At 39.6% G+C, this 26,426-nt stretch overlaps 2 protein-coding genes and 1 long non-coding RNA gene across 4 annotated transcripts; 1 reads left to right on the forward strand and 2 right to left on the reverse strand.

Moving 5' to 3' along the window:
* The first annotated feature begins 1,143 nt into the window (after positions 1–1,143).
* Positions 1,144–2,610, forward strand: LOC120443190 (E3 SUMO-protein ligase ZBED1-like). The gene is made up of 2 exons (XM_039621306.1): positions 1,144–1,773; positions 1,935–2,610. Exons 1-2 carry the CDS (start codon positions 1,217–1,219, stop codon positions 2,608–2,610), a joined length of 1,233 nt encoding a protein of 410 aa, XP_039477240.1. The 5' UTR covers positions 1,144–1,216.
* Positions 2,611–16,407: 13,797 nt separating this feature from the next.
* si:dkey-90l8.3 (LIM domain transcription factor LMO4-B) lies at positions 16,408–20,293 on the reverse strand. 2 transcript variants are annotated; one of them, XM_031746633.2, is made up of 5 exons: positions 19,868–20,293; positions 18,967–19,204; positions 18,764–18,860; positions 18,333–18,491; positions 16,408–17,599 (listed from the first exon to the last, which is right to left on the reverse strand). In XM_031746633.2, exons 2-5 carry the CDS (start codon positions 19,179–19,181, stop codon positions 17,591–17,593), a joined length of 480 nt encoding a protein of 159 aa, XP_031602493.1. In that variant the 5' UTR covers positions 19,182–19,204; positions 19,868–20,293; the 3' UTR covers positions 16,408–17,590. The 2 variants fall into 2 exon arrangements, with proteins under 2 accessions (XP_031602493.1, XP_031602492.1); XM_031746632.2 differs by having other exon boundaries at positions 18,967–19,255; positions 19,868–20,292.
* Positions 20,294–22,625: 2,332 nt separating this feature from the next.
* LOC120443152 lies at positions 22,626–24,263 on the reverse strand. Its single transcript, XR_005615193.1, has 3 exons — positions 24,246–24,263; positions 24,113–24,152; positions 22,626–23,824 (listed from the first exon to the last, which is right to left on the reverse strand). It is a non-coding gene; the product is annotated as an uncharacterized LOC120443152 (long non-coding RNA).
* Between the last annotated feature and the right edge of the window lie 2,163 nt (positions 24,264–26,426).

Below are 26,426 nucleotides of genomic sequence, written 5' to 3' on the forward strand. Positions count from 1 at the left end.
TTGCATTACTCCTGCAAAAATGTGGCTTGAGAAATACCATTACATAACTAACAGTTGACAGTACGAACCCTACAAACCCTGGGCTCCTCATTTTTTCACTAGTGTTGCATTTGGATAGGGTGATACCTGGACCGTACAGAGGTTGCACAGGTAGTCCTTCCAAAGACCTTACAGAGAAACCCAATCATATGACCCCCCTATGAGGAAGCACTTTTGCAGCAGTGGGAAGGAAAAACTCCTTTTTAACAGGAAGAAACCTCCAGCAGAAGCAGCTTTAGGGAGGGGCGGGGCCATCTGCTGCAACCGGTTGGGGGTGAGGGGAGGGAGACAGGACAAATCCAATCCATCATCTTTGCTTTGTGCGGTCAGCTTGTACTCTACTAAGAGAAAGATCTTAGAGATGAGTGTCCTCATTAGGGATTTGTGTTGGTGTGTGGGGCTGTAGCAATATATAACATATATATATATATATATATATATATATATTAGTGCTGTCAAAATTATCGTGTTAATTGTTAAGATCAATGGGAAATGTTTAACGCGTTAAAAAAATGTAACGCTGATTTTGTTTTATCAATTTTTTTCGCATGAGCACCTCTGGGGGGGGGGGACAGTGTGCTATGCTGGCATTTGGCCTGACAGAAATGATTAGAAGAAGAAGAAGTGACACCATGCTACTATCTAGCTAACACTAGCTAACACACGTAAGCATGGACGAGGACTTTTGGGTGGAAAGTTTCTCTTTAAGAAATTGCCTGATGGCTTGTTGGACAAAACGAGAGTAAGATGCACAATTTGCAAAGCTGAATTCAAGTACCACAGAAGCAGTTCATCACTGGCGTATCACCTGAGAGCAAAACACCCAAATGAATCCACCTCTACGGGACCTCGCCAGTCTATGCTTCAGGAGTATGGTGCTTGTGGACGAATAACAAAAAATGTGAGGGAAAAATTAACCAATTCCTTGGTTGTTTGGATAGCTAAAAACTGCCGACCAGTTAGCATAGTAGAAGATGATGGACTGAGAGAAGTCATTCGCACTGCATCAGGAGATGAGTGTTACAATCTGCCCTCGAGAGGAACCATTGTGTCGAGACTGCACACTTTGTATGGGGACCAGAGGGCTCAGCAGTGCAGCAAGCTTGTGCAAGTAAGGAACGTCGCTCTCACCGGAGACCACTGGACTTCGGTGAACAATGATAATTACTTGGGGGTCATGGCGCATTTTATTGATAACGACTGGACTATGCAATCGTTTGCACTAACAGTGAGTAAAACTGAAGAGAGACACTATGCTGAGGCGTGTGCTGACCATTTTCTGAATGTTGCAAACGAATGGGAAATCAAGAACAAGGTAACCACGCTTGGCACCGACAGTGCTCGTAACATGGTTGCAGCCGCCAGACTACTTCCATTTGAACACATGCCCTGCATGGCCCACATTCTGCAAAGAACGGTCACAGTTTCTCTTAATGACAGCGCATTTGAAAGGGCTCTGGCCAAATGTCGCAAGATTGTTGGACATTTTAAGCATAGTCCAGCAAACGCTCAGGAATTAAAGGCACAGCAAGCTGCACATGGACATCAAACAGAACCGCTTGTTCAGGACGTTCCAACAAGATGGAACTCCACCCTAGAGATGATCAAGCGGATCCAGAGAAACAAATCTGGGCTGACCACCATCCTGACTCAACAAAACAGCAAGGTGACCATGTTGACTGACCAGGAGCTTGACAGACTGCAAAAGCTGGAGGAACTACTTGAACCTTGCAGGTAAATCATTTTGTTTCTCATGATTGTGTGTCTATCTTTGTGTTCTAGCTTTGTTTTCAAGTATGTTCTCCACCTCCACCTCTCTGTGTATTTTCATATGTGGTATTTATGTTTGTCTCTGTGTGATTAATAGAAAAATACAGACTTGATTTCTATTACAGATATGTTACCGAACTGCTGGGGGGAGAGCGGTATGTCTCCTGTTCCATGGTGTTGCCAGCCTTGTGTCATTTGTTCAGGATTATGGAGCCCTCAGATGATGACCCAGTCTACGTTTTGAGGTTTAAGAAGGTTTTTACCACAGACCTAGCTCAGCGGAGGGACAGCAGCAATCTCACATGGCTGAAGATCGCTACTGCCCTTGATCCCAGGTTTAAAGACCTTAAGTGCCTTTCCAAAGATGAAAGAAGAGAGGTGTGGGCATCAGTACATGACCTTCTGATGGCAGAGACGGATGCACACCAACCATCTGTTCAGACAACTCAGGAACCCTCACCAAAGAAGAGCAAGATGTCCATCTCCTTGCTGGGTTCTCCTGATTCAGATACAGAGGAAGAGGAAGATGCTATAGACTGCTGTCTGAATCTGTACAAAGCAGAGTCCAAAATTGACATAGGAGAGTGTCCACTACAGTGGTGGTTAAAGAGAGAAGGAGCACATGCCAGGCTGGCACCTATTGCACGCAAGTACCTGTCAACCCCTGCAACCACAGTGCCTTGTGAGAGATTATTCTCACTCTCAGGTCACATCATTCAAAAGAAGTGTGCTTCTTTGTCATCAGACAATGTAAACAGAATAGTCTGCCTCAGTAACTGGCTGAGTGCAAAGAAGGACTAAGCCAGATTGCTCTTTTAAAGTGAAAAATGTTCAACATTCCGGGTTTTCAGCTGTCTTTTTGTGTTTTAAATACTGAGTTTTGTGCACCCTTTATTGTTATGATATTCACTTTAACCTGTAGGCCTGGGTTCGGTCACTGTTGATGGCCTTAAAGGTGTTTTGTAAGTTTTCACTGTGTTAAAGATTGATGAAAACTATTAAAATTCTCTTTGAATTTCAGCATACATTCTTTGTGTTTATTCTGCATTTACTTCATTGTGTTGCATAAATGTCTGTTACAATCTTAAAATATAAAGTTGAAAAAATGTAATTGGAGCCAGGCTTTTAATCAAGTAATTGCGATTAATCGCAATTAATAACAGAAAATTGTGAGATTAGTTAGTTAATTTTTTTTAATCTATTGACAGCACTAATATATATATAAGCAATATAACATACCAGTCCAAACAGCACTTCACAAGCAAATGTGGTGGCTTTCTTGATTCTACTCTAGTACACGTACAGGTAGACATCAAGGCTAAGGGGCTACCAGCCTGACCGCTTTTGTTACTTATTGAACGGGTAAGGTAAGCAGTACTTGTCCAGTGAAATCTGAAAACTGGTCAATCAAAATCAATTAAATTGTACCAAAGTGAGCACAATCGTTCTTCTTTCATCTTTGTTATCTCATAAAGTTTCATGTCTGTCTGAATCTAGCCTTTAAACTTGCCGACATCTTGTAGCAGCAATTGGCTGTTATCGCTGGAAGCAGGATTAACTTGGCTTCACTGTGTGTGTCCCATTAACTATGGCTTGAGCTTTTCAAGTTCAGCCCACCAGCTTCTTCTGCGTGTTTTCACAGAAGCATTGACATGAACTTGATGTGAGACTGGCATGCAAGACAATCTGCTGCTGGCTCTGATTTCACTGCTCTGAGATCAGATACAAGCCCTGCTTTGCATTTAATCACATCTGACTTTGACAAGTAGCTTCTCTGATTTTTCCTTCTCCACAACTCTTCATTATCAACTAACAGTAAATATTTTGATGATAACTAGAGAAGTCACAATATTTTACAATTCTTCAGCCAACTGGTCCACAATTGCAGAAAGATGTCCAGAAGAGTACAGGAGGACGTCAGCTTATATGAAAGAATAAAAGACAGGCAGCCCAAAATGTTTTGTTTTTATCCAGTTTGTCTTGTTAAATAGTGGAGGATTTCTTTTTCTCTTTACTTACCTTCCTGTAAATATCACTGTGTGCACCTGCTGTTGAATATACATGTTTGGTTGCTTGGCTAGGGTCTCCATGCACACAGCTTTAACATCACTCTGGGTTTGGGGTTCTTTTGGTAGCTTTGTGTTAATATGCTGCCTGAAACAAATGTGTTTATTGCAATGGTAAATGGACTGAATCTTATATAGCCCTTTGCTACTCTCCTGGAGTACTCAAAGCACTCTATACAACATGCCACATTCACCCAATAACACAAGCACTTTCTTCTAAACATCTTAGTGCTTCCTAACTACATTCATACTCCAATGGATGCATCAGAGAGCAACTTGGGGTTAGTATCTTGCCCAAGGATACTTGGGATCGAGCCACTAACCTTCCGATCAGTAGATGACCCGCTCTACCTCCTGAGCTACAGCCACCCCCAACAGGGAGTGAAGCTGCTGGTCTTGATATGCCTGATTTACTTGTACCAGCATTAATGCATACATTACTTGTTACTTGCTAAAAAAAAAAATAATACTTTGTGTTACTTAATACTTCTGGGATAAGTAGTTTATTACATTACTCAATGCATAATTTTTTTGTTACTCTATGACTTGGACTGAGATGCAGTTTAACATTTGGCAAACCTCGGGCCCCAGTCCCAAACACATCCCTTTGAGGACACACACAGGAGCTTTCTTTAAAATGTATGATAAATTTACAGCTTCTTATATAGTGTTTTTCTTCTCTCTCTCTATGCACTCAAAGTGCCTCATTCCCCAATTCATACAAGCATTTTTCTACTTCTAGGTGCTTTTTATTTCACATCTCCAATGATTGAGATACAACTTGGGGTTCAGAATCTTGGAGACTGGTGCAGCCAAGGATCAAACCACCAACCTTCTGGTTAGGAGATGACCAGCTCTACCTCCTGAGCTAAAGCCACCCACTAATGTACATTTAAATATAAACACTAGACAGCAAAGTTAAAGGAGATATGAAGGTTAGAATTTTGCGGTCCAGACTGCTAATCACTTGTTCTGCTGAAGATCAGGCTCTGGCTTCTTGGCTCACTGTCATACACTCAGCTTCTACGTCACTCTAGGTAACACTGTCGTGTTACCAATGGTTGTTTCTGTACGGGAGTGAGATTTTCCTTTAACGATAACAATTAAAAAAAAAGATGAAAGCATTTAAAAACTCATTTTATATGCAGAGAATTTGCTTTTTATTTCTCCTGAAGAGTAATGGGGAGTTAAACTAAGAATTTCAAATTACTTCTTCTTTTGTTGTATTTTAGTTTTCAGATAATTATGGTGGTTCATTCCACTGGAACCAAATAATGTATGATGGGAAATAGACTGCATTTATTTCTGTAGTCTTACATATGAGTGAGGGTGCCTTAAAATTCATTATGCAAAATAAGAGCCGACATTCAAACAGTGATATATAACACTGCACATGTACTCTGTAGACCAGAAAAGTCCAATGGGTCTGCGTAATATCACATAGTGAAGAAATGACTTTGTTTATTAAGCACTTTTAGAGAAATGTTACAATGTGTCACACAATTAAAGCAATAAAACTGTAATGAACAGGTTATAAATCACAGAGAACAGTAATAAAATGAACACATTATATTCAGAGCGATTATAGCAATCAATCAAGCACAAAAACAAAGCAGAGGCACGTTTAAACGTGATTTTGCAGTAAGATTTTTGGCAACTTCTTGGAGGCCACTTGTCTGTTTAAGTGAGTACAGTCTGCTTTAGTTCATTATTATTTGTTAACTTTACAGCAATCCTTAGAATATCAGGAAAACTGCTCAGTATCATTGCTGTAAAATCAAACAGCAGATAAAGTAAATCTACCATTATTATATGTGCAGCCCGTGTGAGCTGATGTTGTGTTTTTTTATCTATCAGCAGAACACTGGGGGAGAGGAGAAGTAAGCTGGTGCTTCAACCACTTTGCAAACACCCTTCTCCTCTTGCCCTGCAGCTGTCTGTGAGTCTCTGCGGTTGTTGAGCTTTTTTTCACTTTCAGTGTCTTTGTAGAACAATATAGCTGGGATACCAGAGGTTGAAAGGCGGGTTACATTTGTTGACTCCATCATATTTATCTGTCTTTGTGAGTCTAGCTCTGCAAACACCATTCCTCAACCGTGTCCAACGGTGACAGCCATGGGTAATGACAGTCGAACGCTTGCTTGCTCCTCATTTACTCCGAGCTGGTAGTGTAACAGTTCGCTCAGAACTCTTAAGTGCTTGTTAATTTAATATGCAAATAAGGCTCTTGTCAATCTGAATGCATTTTAATGAAACAGCTTCTGCTTCCATGGGCGGCGGCTGTTTCTGGTTGACTGTTGCTGTGTACGTGCAGTGGAGGACGTCAAATGGCCAAGGGCAGGTTGAGCAGAGAGTACAGGGGAGGTATAACTGAAGGACAGTAGAAAGAGACAGAGGTAGCTAGTGTTTTAAGGGGAGAGCCCAGACGACACATTGATGGCCAGATGACACTTCACATGCACTGACGGCTGGCTGCAACACATACAGGCGATGCAGACGTCACCTCAGCAGTGGCCCTCTGAGAACTGTGTTATCCAGAGCTTCAAAACAGAATCCTGGGTTTTGAAAGGAGCAAACTCTTCATCAAGCAGCATCAGCACAATCACAATAGGATGAAATGCATGCCACCCTCTAAACACATCTCTCTGTTTATCACAGAACTTAGCTTAACCTTTGCCTACATATGGTTGGTGCACTGTAAAATGTAATTCTAGATGTTTGTTATTTCAACATATTATTCTATATCAGTTTGACGATAGATGACTGAAGTTGTTGTTATAACATAGAATTACAAGTTAAAACGTCCCAATTACACCAAAAAAGCTAACTTGAAAACTCATGTCCAGCTAAATCAGAAACTTATGTGAACTTGACAATGTGGGTAAGTTGAGCACAGCAGGATTCAAAACTGCCTCACGTGACTGCTACCGAGGTGCATCATGGGGAATTGGCGGTTAACGACATGCTCACTTTACTTGGACGTTTTCTAATCGTCTTCTTTGGAATATGCTTTCAAGGTGAGTAACATTGGTTATAACTGTAAGGAAAGAGAGCTACAAAAGTTGGAACATGTTTTGAATCTATGGCATGATGTGTGTTTTTTCTTTACCGAAATGTTTGCTTTAGCTAATGTAACTTTAGCCGACAAGGTCCAGCTTGTATGTCATGACCAAACTTGACCTAATAAACTGACATATGGCCTTTTTATGGGTTTAATGTGGCACTGACCAAATCACAAGTATTGTGCCGCTAGCTTTAAGGTTGTGCACTCAACCACTGTTGCGATATTAGCAAGCTAACTCAGCTAATTAATAAAGCTTATTTCATATTGTCTCTGTACTTGTAAATTTCTTTCAAGTTCACAGGCTGTTGTATTTTGGTGGAAGTTCATTTTGGCAATATTTCCAATAACTGACTGGGTTCAAAAAGAACTTTTGGCAGGACTCCGATGCTTGTTGTCATCTGTTTACCCCTATGTAATCACTTAAGTTGTTATTAACTGCTGCATGCTAAGCTGCAAGAGTGCACTGAGGACTGAGACAAAATATGGTCTACAAACCAGCATTATATTAGTTTTTATCAGATAGTTCTCCAGTGTGTTTATTTTTTGCTTTAATTCTATTGTGCAGTTATTTGTTACCCTGAAATGCTTTATGCTTAACAACAGCTCACCATTTTGACTTATTTTTGAACTCTTGTGATCAGTATGACTAGATTGTGTGAGTTTCCATACTAAAAGAGCTGTAGTGATAAAATAATTGGCATCAGAGACACTGATTTTTGGCATGGTATACTGCAGAAGTTTTTTTTTTTTTTGCATAATTTACCTTTTAATTAAACTGCATTCTCTGTATTGTAACAAAACTAACATTGTTTATATGTCAGAAAATTAGCAAACATGAATAAATGGCGAAAACAATATAATTATAACATATATTTTTATTTTACTTATTTTAGGTCTGTGAAGCCAAACTTGATGCTGGGGATTTATTTTTGTCAGTGGAGTCAAATGGTAAGTTACAATTTGTGCATTTTGTCATACTGGAAACACCTCAGATTATATTGTAACTTAATAGCTCTGTAGAACAAATGATATAAAGATTGTAGTGTCAGGGTACTTCTTAAGAAGTAATATGGCACTATTGATGATCACATGCAGGTGGCATAAACTAAATATTCAGACGTGTTACCAACAAATGATTCATTAACAAAAGCAATGGAGCAGACTGTTTAGGTTCTTGTGGTTGTAATAACATCCATAACTGCAAGTTTGTCATTAATTTATTTTCACAGGTCTAGATGATCACATCTGACTTTGTCATTTAAATGAGGTGGACTTGCAAACTTTGCACTCTTTTGGGTAAATTGCTGTCCACTACATATACACAGAATCTGCACAGTATTTCAGATCTAAAAAGGGAGTATGTAATGGACTTGCTGGCTTTAATGTAAAAAGCCTGTTGTGTAACTTTAATGAGGCAGTTGGACTAAAACAGTATTGCTCATCAAGGTAAACATCTGAGGAATAAGGAAACTGTTACTTGTCCTTTTAGTGTTCTTTTAATCGCATGTTTATTAAAGTTTTACATCACATAAGTCATTTTCACAATCATTCTACTTTAAAAGATTTCAAGACAGAGCTTATTGTTCTCTGAACTTCCTTGTTTGCTGAACGGCAGGTAAAGTGCATCTTTTGTTTGTTTGCTTTTGTGTGTTTGTGTTTTCTCTAATGGGCCTCAGATGACTGTTTGCTTAAATTTGGGTCTCAAAGAATCTTTTTTTATTCTGTCTGTACTCTCCACCCCTCTTCTTCTATTGCTCAGGTTGAAGCAGAATTTGCCCGTCTTACATCTGTTGACCTGAAAGGGTTCCTTTTTGCTGTGCTTGACCATTGTGGAGAGGTTTGTGGAGCTGTACAAAATCAAGAGCGGCATAGGAGGGCTAACTAGGCTCATAAGATGCTTCAATGATGATGTAAGTGTTCAACTGCGAAATCTAATCCTTTGTTTAAGTTTTAGGTTATCCAGTTCAACTGATGAACTCATTGAAAGAAAGCTGATAAGTAAAGTCTGTCATCATATTTCACAACTGGACATTTAGTGTGGTAACTTTTACAGAATCTATGTATATTGGTGGTAGGTTGGATATCATATTCTACTTGAACATCCTGATAAGCCTGATTCAAAATCTCCAATGATAATCATATATTGATGGAATTATGTATCAAAAAGCTGTGAATTTGGAGCTGTCTACATGCTTCATAAACACTGTTTAAAAAGTGTTTTTGTTTTCTTTTTGACTTCTTTGACCAGAGCCCTACACAAAGGAAGAGGACAGAGGACCTCATTTTCTAAAGGAAGATCCCTCACACACTTTCAAGACTGTGAAGGTTAGCATTGTTTCTTTTAGTAAATTTAATAATGACAGCACCACAGTGGATTTTAAATTAAAAAGTACATGTGTACTTTTTCCTCACCAAATGTATTATTACAAGATCTTTGACACTGGATTTGGCCTGGGTTTCAGAGAAACTAACTGGCAAGCTAGCATTGATATTATTAGTGTCTTGTGTTTATTCATGTCTTCACCAGGGTCTTTGACATTTCGCTGCTGTACTGTTCACTTCAGCTTTACGTTTGATTTCTCACATTGTATATTGTAATGGCAGAGATATTAGGATATTTAAGGGGCTGCAGTGGCTGCTACAGCTATGGGGGGCAATACTTTGGTGAAATGTCCTGGACCCTGGAAAAGAGACTGTGTAGACTGGGTAAGCAATTAAAGGTTACTGGCCGAGAGTCATTGGGCAGCTGGGTAAAGGTGGATGTTGATATTCAGTGCCAATTATGCAACCTGTTCAGCCATGTCTATATGCTCTTTTTTCATGCTGTTAATATAGGGGGAAAAATAAACTTTAATCAATAAACTGATTAAAGAAGCATTGTCTATGGAGCCACAATCTGATCCTGTAGTGTAGCTGCAGTTTGCACATTTCATGTATTCTCAGCCAGATTTGGTTTAGAGCACAGCCAATATTTAGCATAAGTAGATTTAAATTCACACACTGGTGATGGCAAGCTACATTGTAGCCACAGCCGCCCTGGGGCGCACTGACAGAGGCGAGGCTGCGGACACTGGCACCACCGGGCCCTCTGACCACCACCAGTAGGCAACAGGTGAAGTGTCTTGCCCAAGGACACAACGACTGAAACTGTCAGAGCCGGGCTCGAACCAGCAACCTTCCAATTATAAGACGAACTGTCAACTCTTCAGCCACGATTCAGTCATCCACCCATGTGTGTGAATGACTGAATGTAAAAGCGCTTTGGAGTCCTTAGGGGACTAGTAAAGCGCTATACAAATACAGGCCATTTACCATTTAAATTGAAAATTTTGTTTGAATTCTGCAATTGAAGACATGCTCAGTTATTTATGAACATGGTCTTTGTTTAAAGCAAGAAATGGATTTGTAACATGGGGTGCATATCTCATTCTGAAAAAACTTTAACAACTAATAAGTGTTACCCAAAGCCAATCACCATCATCCAAAGCATCAGTATGGCTCTTCTTTGGAAAGACATGAATTGTTAAGCACAAGGGATATTGTGTAATTGTAATTGTGTAATTTTATTTTATCTTTTGTCTTTGAACCCTTTTATAGCCGACAGGTATTGAAGACACGTTTTCTAAGAGGACGAAAGTTGGCATTGCGATGGTGAAAGAAGAAGACATCATCGATGTGTTGGTTGTCCTTGAGGCGGCAGTAATCCTGTCTAATCTGAGGATGTCTCAAGTGCCATTTCCATGCTGATGGGCCTTCTTTTGCCCTCAACATAGACTATCCAAAGGAACTTAAGGACATCTTTGAAGTCATTCAGAACATCCTAATGAACATTGGTGGAAGGCAGTGCATCTCACTAGTGCATGGTCTAAGAAACAGACTCTTGCAGAAAGCCATGCAGAACTGTAATTGTATGCTCCTTAGTGTTAAGGACAGTTTTATTTTACTGTTTGTTTTTTTATTCTTGCAAGTTCTCATTCTCACTTTTGTATGTCACTAAATGACTACACTTTACATTCCAGATTAGACAATTGCTCATTTGTTCATGGTTTAAGAAACTTATGTGAACAACAATATGCTGGACTTTGCAGATGCTTATCTCATGCAAGTCAGTAGTTTTTCCTTTGTTTTGCAATTGAGCAGACTCAAACTGATGTTTCTGAAATATTCATATTATCAAATGTTTCAGAAGCATGCACTCATTTTCAGAGATATTGGTTCTGTGGAATTTGTTGCAGTTGTAAACGAAGACAAATACAAGAGTTTGATGTCTTACTTGTTATAAACTGATCTTTACTGTCACTTATCAAAGGTTTTGTACTATTTTAATATTTCAAGTTTTATGCTAACAGGTGTGACTGAGCACAATGAAGTTTAAAAATTTTGTAAATGTAAAGAATAACTTTTCTAAAATAGCAAGTGTCCCGTTGATACATTACATTAATGCAGACTTTATGTTGTTACTTCACAAGAATCACTACTGCTCCTAGAGTATTGGTCAGAATTTAATCTTCACCCAAACTGGGCTCAAGACCAAGTTCAAATTTATTGTTTCACAGGGAGCAGCCTTTGAGTTTTGATGGATTGTGAGCCTGATGAGCTACGTCACTGATTTTTCTGTTTCTCAGATGACTAAGATGGCACAATAAATGGTGAATGTTGGGTGCTCATGAGTAATTGTCTTGTCATGTTCTTAAAACAAACTTTCTGTATGAAATGATCAGATAGACTTTAATGGAATCTGTGGGTTTTTTTTTTTTTCTGTAAACAACAGAAAATTAATTTAAAGGAATGTAGGTATTTAAACCTGAGATCTAAGATAAACCTAACAGGTAGTTTTGCTGAAATGGATGTTAGAAAGCTAAAAAACAAAACAAAACTTAAGATGTTTAATACACATTTTCTTTACATCCAGTCAATCAACTCTGATAATTAAAATGAAACTGATTTACAAGTTCACTCAGCTACCTTAAGGAGCTCAGTTAATTAATAAACTTAAATCAACTTAGCTAACAGATTATGTTAGTTAAGCTAAAATAGATTCCTAAGTTAAAAGAACTACTAAAGCATTTGAATTAACTAAAAAACCCAAGTCAACTGAACTAGGACAAGAGTTTAAACAATAGATTATTTTAATTTAGCTGAAAGGGTTTTCCCAAGTAAAAATGACAATTAAAGGAGTTGAACTGACTAACAAATCTCAGTCAACTAAACTAAGACGAAAGTTTAGACAACATGTGATTTTTCATTAAGATAACAATTGGTTGTGTTATAAGAACAAACTCTATTTCTTGACTTAACTTAAAATTTTAAGGCAGCCCTTTACCTCATATTTTTAAGTTGAAACAACAAGTTATATTTTACAGTGTGCAGTGTGCTGAAATTAAGATGAGCGTGTTATTGGGAAGGTGGTGGGGGTGGATTACAGGCGGTGTTAAGTCAAGCAGGAACCCTCAATGTTGCTAATTTATTTACAGATTTAATTAGATGGATAGAGCCCTCACAGATATAAGAAAGAGAGGAGAGATGTTGCCAGCGTTACAGCACTTTAATTATGGTAGCAGGCTCCTGATCCCTGCGCTCTGCTTTCTAGGGAGCCAGTTAATTAAAATCCTCATTATTTTACTTTTAATTAGTTCCCCCCTCTTTTGTTTCCTTTCACCATATGGCCGTGTTCCGTGGTCAAATTAACGTAATTGAGCTAATTAAGCCAATCACTTTAATTATTCAAAGCGTTCCGATTGGCCAGGAGAACTTTTCTCCCTCTCCCCTTCCTGACATTCCTGAATGAGGCTCAGAGTTGTAAAGTCCCTCTCTGTCATTTTGCCCCTCTACTCCCCTGCTGTAGGCAGTGAGTTATGACTGCAACATGCCTCGCTTCCTACATGTTTCAGCTCTGTCTCGTGTTTTGCTCTTGTACAATGGCAATGTTTGCAGCACTGAAGCCCTTAGTGAGTTCAAAAAAGGATTCAGAAATCACATTTAGCACACTATGGTTATGATAAATTAGGTGTGTGTTGGAAATTGTTGTAGCTGGCTCTAAACAGTCGTCTAGCTCTTCGGGATTTGAAAGCTACCATAAATAGCTTTGGCAGGCCGGCGAGCTTTCGGTAGGATTGCGAGCAAAGCTAAATGCTTTATGTATTATTGTGCGATCTACTGTACAATATAAAGCGCCTTGAGGCGACTTCTGTTGTGATTTGGCGCTATATAAATAAAATTGAATTGAATTGAATTGAATTGAAGCGCACCAGCATTCAACGTTTTACATGGTTGGGTTCTGAAAACGGTGAAACCAGATAGGTTGTTTACAGCAGACATACATATGTTGAGCTCAGTGCCTCAGGGTGGACAAGACCTGTGTATCAGCATTCATCGAGCACACTCCGCACACACTGAGCCTCACTTGAATCATTCATATTGAGGATCTGATTTCCAACTCATCATGTACTTGGTCTGAATCCCTTGCTGCATTTTAAAATACTAGGCTCCCTGTTGCCATCATTTTTAACAAGCATAGGAGACTGATGGAATTTATATTCTGAAATAGGCTGTTAATCAAGATAATGGAGGTCAGTTTTATTAATAATATACTTTTATTTTTTTGGTACCAGTACTGGTTTTATTTTGTTGTATTTATCCATGACACCTTAAAGGCCGGTCCGTGAAAATATTGTTGGACATAAACTGATCTGTGGCGCAAAAGAAGTTGGGGACCGCTGTACAAAAGGACATCTGAAAACTAAAATGACAATCTTATCAAACCAGAATAAGTAAACTACTCATCAGAAAAGTAAACCCAAGATTTCTGTTAGCAAGAAATAATCAGTAAATGTGTTGCTGTTTGTTAACCTATCAGGCCCCTGTTCTGCGCGACCAGCTCCCACTTTGCATTTTCACGGACCGGCCTTTAAGGTGTGACAGACACTTTCTCTGCTTTTCAGATATACATTAAAATTTTCCTTTGGGATGAACTCACCTTGAATTATTCCTTAGTTATGCTGCTGTAGACTGAGGGTTGCTGGGGAATTTCCCATGATGCATTGAGCGCTTCTTCACTTGTTTTTACAATATAAATAAAATTGAATCAAAAATAAATAGTAAATATTTCTGAACAAAGTTGCACATTAACCCTCTAATGTATTTAGCACTCCTTCATGTGTCTGTCTGCAGTATCCTTTAATACCATTGGTAGTTGCTCCATTTGCTTCACCTCTAAGTTGAGAAAGATTCATTTATGACCAGCCCACTTTGCATTGCTGACAGTTATGCTACAAGTCACCAAATTATACTCGTGTTTAAAGGTCTACAGTAGCAACATGGATACTCTCCTGCTATTTCAAAAGGCTTTGAAGTACACCTAGACTTCCCCAGCAGTTAGATGCTTTTACAGCATAAGTACTTGCACTCTACTGTTCACATTGAACAATGATGATAATTCTTTTCTATACTCTTTTTTTTTTCCCTTTCTTTATTTTTACTTACTCTCCAACTAGTTGCATCACATAGCTGCTCATCCTAGTGTTTGTTCATAGGTAATTGCTGGAGAGTTGTCTTGCTAATATTTCTAAGGTTTTACCTTTCACTATAAAGCACCTCGAGATAACTGTTAACACTACGGGGTGCTGTTGTAACCTCTCATATTTTTACGGTAATGTAGAGGCATTCACTGTGCATCCATAATCTTATTTTAGAACAGTATAATACCACTTAATACACAGAATAATTACCTTTTTTTTCATACAAGTAAAATATGAAAAAATTGATTTAGTATAAAAATGTAAAGAATGCATAAAGTATAACTTAAATTAATAACCAGAGCTTTTCTGAGAGATGTTATGCACAGCTGAACAGACAGAAACTCAAATTTAGTCAAAAAATGACACAAAGACAAACTGCTCATGCTGCACTGTTATAAGAAAAGCAGCACTGTCACTTAAAGTAGCAGTTTAAAATGTAAAAATTTCACTTTAATGTGATTTAAATCAGTTTTGTATTTTCATACATCAATTCACAACAACAGTTGCCTGAATGAGCAAGCACTTGGCAACAGTGGGAAGAAAAACTGCCTTTTAACAGGAAGAAATCTCTATTAGAACCAGGCTGAAAATATTTTCTTACCTACTCGAGTAATATCTAATAAAGAAGATGCAGTTGGTGTTCTTAGTTTTAAACTTACATTAACGAATATTGCAGGTTCGAAGCAACGTTGTTAGGGGTGGCTGGAGAATAATGAAATCATGTCATGTTACCAAAGCATTTATTTGTCTTTAAACTTACTAAATCTCATGAGAAACATTACAGATTCCAGTTTATAATGCATCACCTGAACATGATGCTACAGAACTGCTGCCAGTTCTGTAGTTTGGGGTGGTGACACTGCAAATGTAACCAGGAATATTCAACATAAAAGCACAAAAGCAATGAGCACTTAGATTTATTATTGAAATGTATACTCAAAGCTTTTTTTGGTTGTTTGTTTGGGGGGTTGGCTCTGGTGCTCACACTTTAGTCACATCTGGTGACACATTAGAGAGTTGAAAAACAACTCCAGCATATTGTCTGGTTCCAAATACTCCACATACACAGGCACGCTCGTTAGAAAGTGCTTCTGGCTGACAGACTGACAAATCAGCATCAAGGGGGGTGGCCATTTTGGATCTGTCACAGGAGTATCTGGGCAAGGAGGAGGCATCTCCTGTCCTTCTCATCATAAGCATGTAAAAATATCTTGGCATCTTCTCGTGTCTTCACACAGTGTGAGGTGGAGGAGCTCAGGCAATTACACTCATCTGCATCTGTTAATATGATTAATTAGCAGGAATAAACACTTTCCTATGACACGAGCTACACAGTGAGCCACACACCTGCAGAAGCTCTGATAAAAGACAACGCCTCATGGCAAAGTGCCTTTTCATGAGACCCGCTAATTGGCATCTGAAAACGTTCCGGCTAATTAGGAAAAGGCAGATGAGGCTTGATTAGTTTGAATGCAAAGTGTAACTTGTGGTGTGGTGGGACTCGGGAATGTGCCAAGGTTTTATTTCTTCACCATCACGATACAAAGATAATTGTAATTGTGATCATTTGCATACGTTAATGAATTTGCGTGACGCTTCTTGATCAGACGTGGAATAAATAATTGATGCGGTATCAGCACCTAGCATGACAAGTGGGACGCTTTGAAATAACTAAGCGCATTAAGGTGCAAGTTTGATGGCTGCCATGCTCCCAGGCAAGGTGTGAAAGTAGAGCAGATGCTATCTTGTGCTTCCTGCACATTGCACACTCTGTTGCCACTATCGCACCAAGATTAGCTCCAAACTACCGACAGTACGCTAAGACTTTAAACTTTTTATATAGCATTAAAAAGGCATACCGAGTTAGAGTGAATTAGATGCAGCTCAAGGAAATGCATTGCAGAAGCATTGCAAAGTGGCAGAGAACAAAGAGCAGCGACAGGAAACAAACCAGGCTGTGTGGGAGCTTTAATTGGAACACGGTAAACAGTAAATACATCAGATTGTTTCAAACGCCCTGGATGTAGAGGGGGCTACATCCCCTTTAATTAGCCTGCTTTCAGATTAAGCTTTATAAGAAGCAAGCAGCCACCGAGCCAGTCAACCTTGGGATATGCCCCGAGTTCAGCCTCCCAGGAGCTCCAGCGGCACAGATACAGGGATCATGTTTAATTGCTTCTGTAAATGGTCAGAGCTCAAGCCCCCCAATTCCATTCCTCGGGGTAATCAGGCATGTTTTCACCATACAGGGTGAAAGAGAGTGAGAGAGCCAGTAACATCCACCACGCTAGGTACCATGCAACACGTTGCCACTCTAATGCCACTAACGGGCTTAACCTCAGCTCACTTTGTGACACAAGAGAATCGCTTTAATAGAATTTTTCTTTCAATGCCACATACCACCACCATCCCAACACCAACACCAAACACGCATCTGGTGAAGAAACAAAACTATACAGCAGAAAAATAAAAAGTTTCACGGGTTTGTTTTATTTTGTCGATGTGCAGGGCACAAGAGAAATCGATACATGACGAAGCAGCGACAGGCTTTAAAAGTTTCTGGTGTGGGTTGAAGGATTTCCAATGACTGAATATTTTCAGATTTTTGTCATCCATCAATTTTATCTCCTTTGTGTCAGATCTCCAAGTGAACATGTACGTAAGAGCGAAATCAGGAGTTTAGTAATAAAATAAAATTAAATTAAAAAATAAAAACAGTGATGCTCAGGGGGAAAAAAATGCCACAAGGCATCAAGCAAAACTTCAGTCATTTTACAGCAGTCCATTAGATGTTCACTCAAGCAGCTTTTGCTCTCTTCCACTTGGCATCCAGCCTTTTGTCCTTTAAGGGCCTTTTGCTAGTGCAACTCCTGAGTCTTTGCATAATGCACAAACCACTTTACCATTGACCACAACATAGATGGGACTTTGCATGTAGTACAGAGGGTCTCTCTGGTATGACAAGCCGTGGGATATCTTGAGTGAGAAACTGAGAAACTGTGTCCACTCTGGGAGGGGATGAGAAGCAGGTGGGTCGTGATGGGAATCCACGACAACAGCAACAGTAGCACAAGAGAAGGAAGGAGTGAAGCTTTGGAGAGGAAGGCGAGGGCAGCGCATGGCACATTTGCCACTCAGCATACCTGGAAACAAACAAAAGCAGAGTGACCACAGAGTCCTGCATCACTTATCGAGTGCTCTCTTCATCTTCAAATTAATGCATAATAATGCATAATACCTGGTATTATTACAGTTCTAAACAGCAGTGTGACATCAGCAGCTTAGAAAAGCAAGGAGCTTATAGGATTGTTTACATGTTGCATTTCAGTTCTTTACAAAAATCAGTTTGAGATCATATTCATTTTTTCACTGTTAGAAGTGCACATTTTTTAATTCCATGTAGCGATACCACACTACATTAAGAAAAAATGTCATTACAAGTAACAATTCAGTCATATTTGACTGAACAAGAGTTTCTAATGTTCTTTGGAGACTAGTGCTGATGTCCAAGTAACCCAAATAACAGATATCAAAATATGTGATTTCTGACTTTTGAAACATTTTTGTTCAGTTATTTGAAATCAGGGGACAAAATGAAAGTTTTTCTACATAACACGGCGGCTGTAGTTCAGGAGCAGTTCATCTACCAATTTGAAGGTTGGTGGTTCGATCTGACTGCATTACAGTTATTAACTTTACTGGCTGTATTGTATGAATGTAAGACTTTCTGCATTTACACTGTAGTCAGTTTACCACCTATTTTTCTTCATTTTAATATTCCCCCTGCAATTACCCTCTCAAAGAGGGAGTTAACAGAAGTTTCATACCAGCACAGTGATGTTAACTGACTGTGAATTTACACTCAGTCTTATTCACCTTCTGGTTTGTCAGCACAGAGCTGCTCTGGAGTGCCGGCAGGTGGCTGTTGAGCAAGGCAGCACCCGGTCTGTCGTGCTCACAGAAAATTGTACCGTTGATGTAATGGAAGCGATCGCCAGGCATTAGTCTGTTCCTGCAAGTGGCACAGCTGAAACACTGCAGAGGAGCGGAGAAGAAAAAAATCTCATGTCAAAATTGAAAGATTTTCAGTTGATGCTGGATGGAAGATATTGAAAAATGAAACACTACAATGCTGAAATTCTGTTGTAAAAGCACCTAAAAACATCTTAAAAGAAGTCTCGAAGAGTGATTATATGTGCGTATAATTCCTTTTTCTCCTGACACATCTCCCCTTCACATCTCCCAGATGCTTCCGTCAAACAAGCTGCGGGAGATGAAGCACAGTAACGTGAGAGCTGGGGATTTACCTTGAGGTGGTAAACATTTCCTTGTGCCCTCATCACCATTTCGTTGGCTGGAATTGACTGGCTGCAGGCACTGCACGCCCCGCTGTGCCCAAACAGTCTGCAAACAAAAAAACAAAGATTTGGTTTTTGTTTTTGTAAGATCTGCATGGCCTCGGAAATCTAAAAATCATCAGCTTCCTTTACCTCCTTCCTCTGCCTCTCACCTGATGTAGTCGCTCCGACAAAGAATCATGCCCCCTTTGCTGTAGCAGGTGGTACCAATGTCCCCCAGCTGGGCTTGGCAACAAGAGCACTTGAGGCAGCGCGTGTGCCAGTAGCGCTCCATGGAGAAGAGCAGAAAGCGGTCGGCAATCTTCCCCCCACATCCTGCACAAGACCTGGGGTCTGACGGTACACCTGGCACTTGGCTGTTCACCATGATGATGTGGCCCTCTGAGGCTCCTAATACACAGGATGGGTGAGACGGGTGTAACCAATCAAGGTTCACTCACCCTTTGAAGATTTCAAAAACAACATTAATTTACTATTAAATATCTGTAATAGATGTCTTAAGAGAATGGAGTTAGTTCCAATCTGAAGCAAAGGTTCACATTTATGGTTACACACGCTAAACGTCTGCAAGGCTTCAGCATGACTGCAACATGCTCTAACAGGCTGACCTCAACGGAACATACTCAACGATACATGACAGAATTACTGTGATATTTTTACCCAGAATTCTTTGTGCACAGCGAGTAAAGCAGAAAAGGTCAAATATACAGTGTAGATTTGCATTCGAGAGCTGTGTAGTTTCAAAAGAAAGCTTTTTATGACAGAAATACCGGGACGGGGAAAGGAATTACACGCATTAACGGTATGTCAAAGGTGTGTGTGAGTGCGCGCGCGCTGGAGGGGTGGGGAAAGTCACCAAATGTTACTTTTGGTAGAGTTCCGGTAACTAGAAACCTTTCTAAAACTATTTCTGTTCGCGGTCCTTTAGGTATATATTTTTATAGCGTAGCCTAAATGCTACTTAATTACACGAGCTGCTAGCTTTGAAAGCGGAGCTGTGCTCAGAAATGCGCGCGCGGACGTAAAACAACAGGAGAAAAAAAGATGCGTTACCTTGCGGAGACAAAGCTTTTCCTCCTGACGAGAGAACTTTTTGAACCTGGGGAAATATTCAGCCTCCGCACGCTCAAAGCTGTGAACCCACACTTAAGCTCGACATGCTCCGGGATCCATATCTCTCCAGAAAAGAACAAAACAGGATTAGCCACGGAACATTAAGCCCGGGACGGTAACAGTTGAGCAAACTCTCCCCGACGTCCAACTCCGCGGATAAATAACTAGATGTACGCGTGAGAACGAGACATGACGCAGCTCGTGCTCCTCCGCTCTCTGTCACAGCTGTCTGTCTGTCAGCCAGCTCTCCTCTCCGTCTAACGCTTTTGACAGCGACTCTATTCATCAAATTCCGTAAGGGGGCTATTTAAATTACCAAGAGGGGACGCAGCCGACGAGAGGTACGTAGCAGCCAGTAGAAGAGCAGAGGGCGTGTCCACAGTCAAAATGATTTATGAGTTTATAGGGCCTTATTAATATGCATATTTGCATTCCTTTAGCTCCTTACAGGGCTTCGCTGGGAGTGTGTATACTCTATAATTATGGAAGGATATTTTACAGTGCTTTGGAATATTAAATATCATTGTGCGGGCATTTCTTTAAAGGCAGTGAATAGCTGAGTTTAAATATATATCTCATACGTCACAGAAAACTGTCGTTTGAACTGCAGATTCTACGCAAGAAATTATGAAAACTTAGTTAAAACTTCATGTCTAGATGATCGTGTAAATGCGTTTGCAACTCTGAATCCACACTTTAATCGTTTTCACACAAGTCTTAATTCAGATTTGATTAAATAATCATAATTTTCAGAAATTTTCTATATAATTATCTATTATCTATATGGTGTGTATTGTTATGATTTAAGAGTACCATGCTAGGTAAGTAATAATACACTTAAGTATTTGATTGACTATATTTTACAAGCCAGAATCCAGACTTTATTATGTGCACTCACCAGTCAGTTTATTGGGTTCACCAGTTCAAAGGCTTGTTAACACAAATATCTTATCAATCACATGTTAACTACTCAGTGCATTTAGGGATTAGATAATCTGCTGAAGTTTGACCCTTACCCAAGAATAGAAAGAACTTATTTAAATGGCATGGCTGTGGGTGCCAGACAGGTTTGGTTGAATGTTTCAGAAAATGCTCATCCACTGAGATTCCCCTGCAAAGCCAAGTGTGTGGCAGCTCCCTCAGTGAAAATATCTTGTTCATGCTAGAGGTCACAGGAGAATGGCCAGACTGCTTCGAATTGGCAGGAAGGTAACAGTACATCAAGTAATCACTCATTATTCAATTCAATTCAATTTTCAATTCAATTTTATTTATATAGCGCCAAATCACAACAAAAGTCGCCTCAAGGCGCTTTATATTGTACAATAGATCGCACAATAATAAATACAGAGAAAACCCCAACAATCATATCATATGACCCCTATGAGCAAGCACTTTGGCGACAGTGGGAAGGAAAACTCCCTTTAACAGGAAGAAACCTCCGGCAGAACCAGGCTCATGGAGGGGCGGCCATCTGCTGCGACCGGTTGGGGTGAAGAAGGAAAACAGGATGAAAGACATGCTGTGGAAGAGAGACAGAGATTAATAACAGATATGATTCGATGCAGAGAGGTCTATTAACACATAGTGAGTGGCTGGAAAGGAAAAACTCAATGCATCATGGGAATCCCCGGCAGCCTACGTATATTGCAGCATAACTAAGGGAGGATTCAGGGTCACATGGTCCAGCCCTAACTATATGCTTTAGCAAAAAGGAAAGTTTTAAGCCTAATCTTGAAAGTAGAGATAGTGTCTGTCTCCCGAATCCAAACTGGAAGCTGGTTCCACAGAAGAGGGGCCTGAAAACTGAAGGCTCTCCCTCCCATTCTACTTTTAAATACTCTAGGAACAACAAGTAGGCCTGCAGAGCGAGAGCGAAGTGCTCTAATAGGGTGATATGGTACTACAAGGTCATTAAGATAAGATGGGGCCTGATTATTTAAGACCTTGTATGTGAGGAGCAGGATTTTGAATTCAATTCTGGATTTAACAGGAAGCCAATGAAGGGAAGCCAAAACAGGAGAAATATGTTCTCTCTTCCTAGTCCCTGTCAGTACTCTTGCTGCAGCATTTTGGATTAGCTGAAGACTTTTCAGCGAGTTTTTAGGACATCCTGATAATAAAGAATTACAGTAGTCCAGCCTGGAAGTAATAAATGCATGAACTAGTTTTTCAGCATCACGCTGAGACAGGATATTTCTAATTTTAGAGATGTTGCGCATTAAAACCAAGGTATGCAGAAGAACACCTCTGAATGCACAACACATGGAACTGTGAAGCAGATGGGCCAAAGCAGCAGAAGACCACACCAACTGCGCTCATCAAAATGGGGCAACAGAAACAACAATTAAGGGTGGTGTAATGATGTAGGGATGTTTTCTTGGCACACTCTGGGCACTTTAGTACAACCTGTGCATGGTTTAAATGCCACAGCCGAACCTGAATATTGTTGCTGAGCATATCCAGTCCTTTATGACCACAGTGTGCCATCCTCTAATGGCTACTTCCAGCAAGTTAACGCTGGATGTCAGAAAGCAACTGCATGATGATATCATGTCACTAAGGACCAAAATCTCTCTCATCCTGTTGTTTGTTTATTTTTGGAACATGGTATGGCATGGTTCAATAGTGAAAGTGAGCCAGTTTAAGCATACTTGCATACAGTGATGAAAGGAAGTGTGTGCTACCCACCCTGTTTTATTTGTCGGTGATCAGCAGCACTTCAGCAGAGCAATCTCAGTAGGTCAGAGATTTTCATTCATGGGAGTGTGCTTCCAGCTGAGTTCCAGTAGAGGATAGTGTCCTACAATGTTCTGAATTTGGAGGTGAGCTTAGAGAAATAATGGAATCAGTTTTTTTTTTTCAGATTTACATTTAAAGCTTTGTTTGTTTGGTTGGTTGCTTTTTACAATAATATGTCAATATAATACATATTTAATATGCTACACTGAACCAGTTTTGCAAATGGTTGAGTGTAGTCACTGATAATGATACCAGTTGGTTCCTTTTTTGCTTTTCTGAATTTAGACTATTACATTTAATCTAAAGCTGCTTTCAGACATACACCATTCCTGTGCTGTGATGAACCAGCAATGAACAGGTTAGACTGCTCTGGTGACAGTCCCAAAACGCTGTCCAAGTTGTTTCAATGGGGCAATACACTTTCTCATTGTATCCACTAGAGGGCAGTGAACACTCACTATTCAAATCCATCAGCATCAACACTTTCAGATAGAAACAAGCAGTGAGTTCCTTCTTTAAGTTGTTTTAGTATCTGTCAATTATTTAAATGCCATAATAAATAATCATAATAAAAAAAAACTGCTATAGTTTATTGTAACAAGTACATAAGCTAAGATAAATTGAGTTAGTTATGAGTAGTTGACCTAATTTAGAAGATATCAGATTCGGCTCTGGGAGGTGAGTGAAGTATAATAAACGTACAACCACAACAGGTATTGTGATTACGGTTATTATTTACAGTGAAAATAAAGTGCAATTACCAAATACCAATATTTACAAAGTCTGCAGACAGGAAAAGATAAAACATAATTCAAGCTTGTAAAATATCAGCTGCACAATGGTGCAGCAACCTCCTCCAACCCCCGGCAGACAATGTCCATAAAATTGCTATTTCATGATTGATATAAATCCAATGCGCATGACAGTCTGCAACAGATTGAACTTGGAAGTGTGATGATCAGAACTGAGATTCCAAGACTGAGATCCCAGAAGTGAGATTCAGAGGACTGAAAACCAGGGGGGGGAGAGTGTAGGCCACAGCAGCCTCCTACCAGACCGCAGGAAGTTGTAGCTGGGGTTCTGGCTCGTTGGGCCTAGCTCGCCATCCAAAGTAGTGGTGTCGCTGTGGTCTCCCCAAGGCACCACTAGCCTGCACTATAATCACAGGACCACTATTAGCAAAATTCATCTAAATTTCCCAAGCTAACTTTAGTTCCAGTGTACACAATAAGGTTCATGAGAAAATACCACTATACAACAAATACATATCCAACCATTATAATAAATCAAAATAAATGACAATCTCTAATAACAAAACTACAACCACATAAAGTGAGAGTAGTAGTACTGTAGTAGGCCTCAGCCTTAGCTATCCCATCAGCTAATAGCACTGGCATACTGATACAGGTTACAAATACAAACAAATATTCAGACTCAACTCACCATTCACTACGTGCGATGTCACATACGAGCCCCCACGCATCTACCCGCGGCGGTATCAGAGTACTGTTGAACGCAATCCACAATTAATTCAAAGCCAAGATAGTAAACAGCGAAGAGCGCTCGCCCCACGTACCTGTTGCTTCCATCCGCTAATGCCTCTCCCCCGCATCTTTTCGAGGCGACAACCCGGAAGGCATATATTAGTGCCTCGCGAATGTGATTGGTCACGACAGGCACGTGCAGACTCGCGGCGTGGCGTGCGTCATGACGCATCGCGATGCCTTCACGGACACGCTCCGATTAGAATTTAAGATTTCGGTTTAGTTATAGATGCAGCTCTTTTTTTTCTTGTACGATTATGGATGATTATGGGATGATGCAAATGTTTGTAACCAATGGGAGTTAGAGGAGCAATGTGAAGAATATTTGCCAAATTGTAATTGTGAAGTTTTTTTGTTGTTTGTGTCTATTTTGTTATGTTTTTTGTAACATACTGCTCAAAATCCAAGCCATGATTTATTTTTATTGTGGGTGTAACCTTTGAATAGTTAAAGCCACTTATGTTCAAGCCATTTAGTAATTCGCGGAGCAGCACGCAGCAGCCACTCCGGACCAAATGGTGCCGTTTACAATACTCAGCATTTTGTACATTTCCAGTGCACTGTCGTGTCTTGTTTATTTTTGCAAATTTTTTGCACATTGCACTTTACGTAGTCCTGTGTTTGTCGGTTATATGTCATATGTAGCACCAGGGTCTCGGAGGAACGCTGTCTCATTTCAATCTGTACTGTACCACTGTACATGGTTGAAATGACAATAAAAGCCACTTGACTTGTTCAAATGTTCAGGTCAGCTTTACTGTTGACCGGAGGAGTGCAGACACATATACTTCCTCTGTGATCCATAGTACTACCCCTGCATTTCTGGTTGAAACTCCTGAGTTCTCTGTGGAAAACATTTAGCTAATGCAATGCAACAATTCCTTTAGCAGTGGCTAATCATATGAGTGCAATATGTGCAATATGTTTGTTTCTTTGTTTTTTCAAACTCAGTATTTAAATTTAGACTAGACTTAATGACAATGCATTTAAATTCTTTTCCATCTATCTAAAAATATATAGTCTAAAAGACCTGGTGTGCCATTTGGAATGGAGTTTGTTTCCTGTTGTTTCCTCAGCTGAGAAGCCTCTAGGCTGGATAACGACAATTTCTGGCTCTGATTTTCTTTTTCTGTGAACGGGAACTTGAAACAACATGCTCACATCTATAAAGGATAATGAATTCATTTTTTTTACTTTTATATAGAGATACACTATATTGCCAAAAGTATTTTCTCATCTGTTTTCTCATCCATATGAACCTAAGTGACATCACATTCTTAATACATAGGATTTAATATATCAGCCGACCCTTTGCAGCTATAACAGCTTCAGCTCTTCAGGGAAAGCTTTTTATAGGGCATCCGTTGGGACTGAACCAGCTAATATTGATTTGCACTAAGTGGCAGGATTGCTTTCTAATTAATGGTATTTTTCAGCTGGTGTCATGGTAGGGGGATGATCGGGAGACTTTCTGAGTGGATTGTTCGGTTTTGGCTGTGGAATATGGATTTGGATCACAGACTTTGGAGGTTGGCATTCAGTTCAATTCAATTTTATTTATACCGTGGGTTGGGGAGAGGGAGAAGAAGAAGAAGAAGAGAGGATGGAAGTATGTTAGGAACTTGGAGGAGCAAAAGAAGTTTAGAGGGGAATAGTTTGGATAACGGTAATGTAGTTTGAAAACTAGAAAAATTTGCATTTCCTGCGAAAATGCAGTGTGGATGCTGTAATGCTGAAGCTGTCTGCTAAAAATAGCTGAAAAAGCTGAAAAGTTGCAGAAATTTTAAAAATTTGCAGAAGCAAAGGAACTTTGCTAAAATGTAGTAACTTAGCAGAACTGCAATATCTTAGAGGAAACATAATACTTGTCAGAAATATAATAGCATAGCAGAACTTAGCAGAAACATTGTAACTTACCAGAACACGATAACCTCTCAAAAATACAAGAATTTAGGAGAAATAGTATAAGATAACAGAAAGAATATATTTAGCCAAACATTCTTAAACATTACAGAAATACTATGATTTAGAAAAACAGTACAACATAGCAGAAAAGCTGTGATTTACCACAGACACTGTAATATACTATGAATATTGTAATTTTATATAAATACTGTTTTAGCAAAAATACTCCAGTTTAGCACAAGTATTATAACATAGCAGAAATACTATTCTATAGCAGAAATGCTATATTTAGAAAGAAAAATATAATA

Source organism: Oreochromis aureus, linkage group 12 (assembly GCF_013358895.1).
Source record: "Oreochromis aureus strain Israel breed Guangdong linkage group 12, ZZ_aureus, whole genome shotgun sequence".
NCBI classification, from domain to species: Eukaryota; Metazoa; Chordata; class Actinopteri; order Cichliformes; family Cichlidae; genus Oreochromis; species Oreochromis aureus.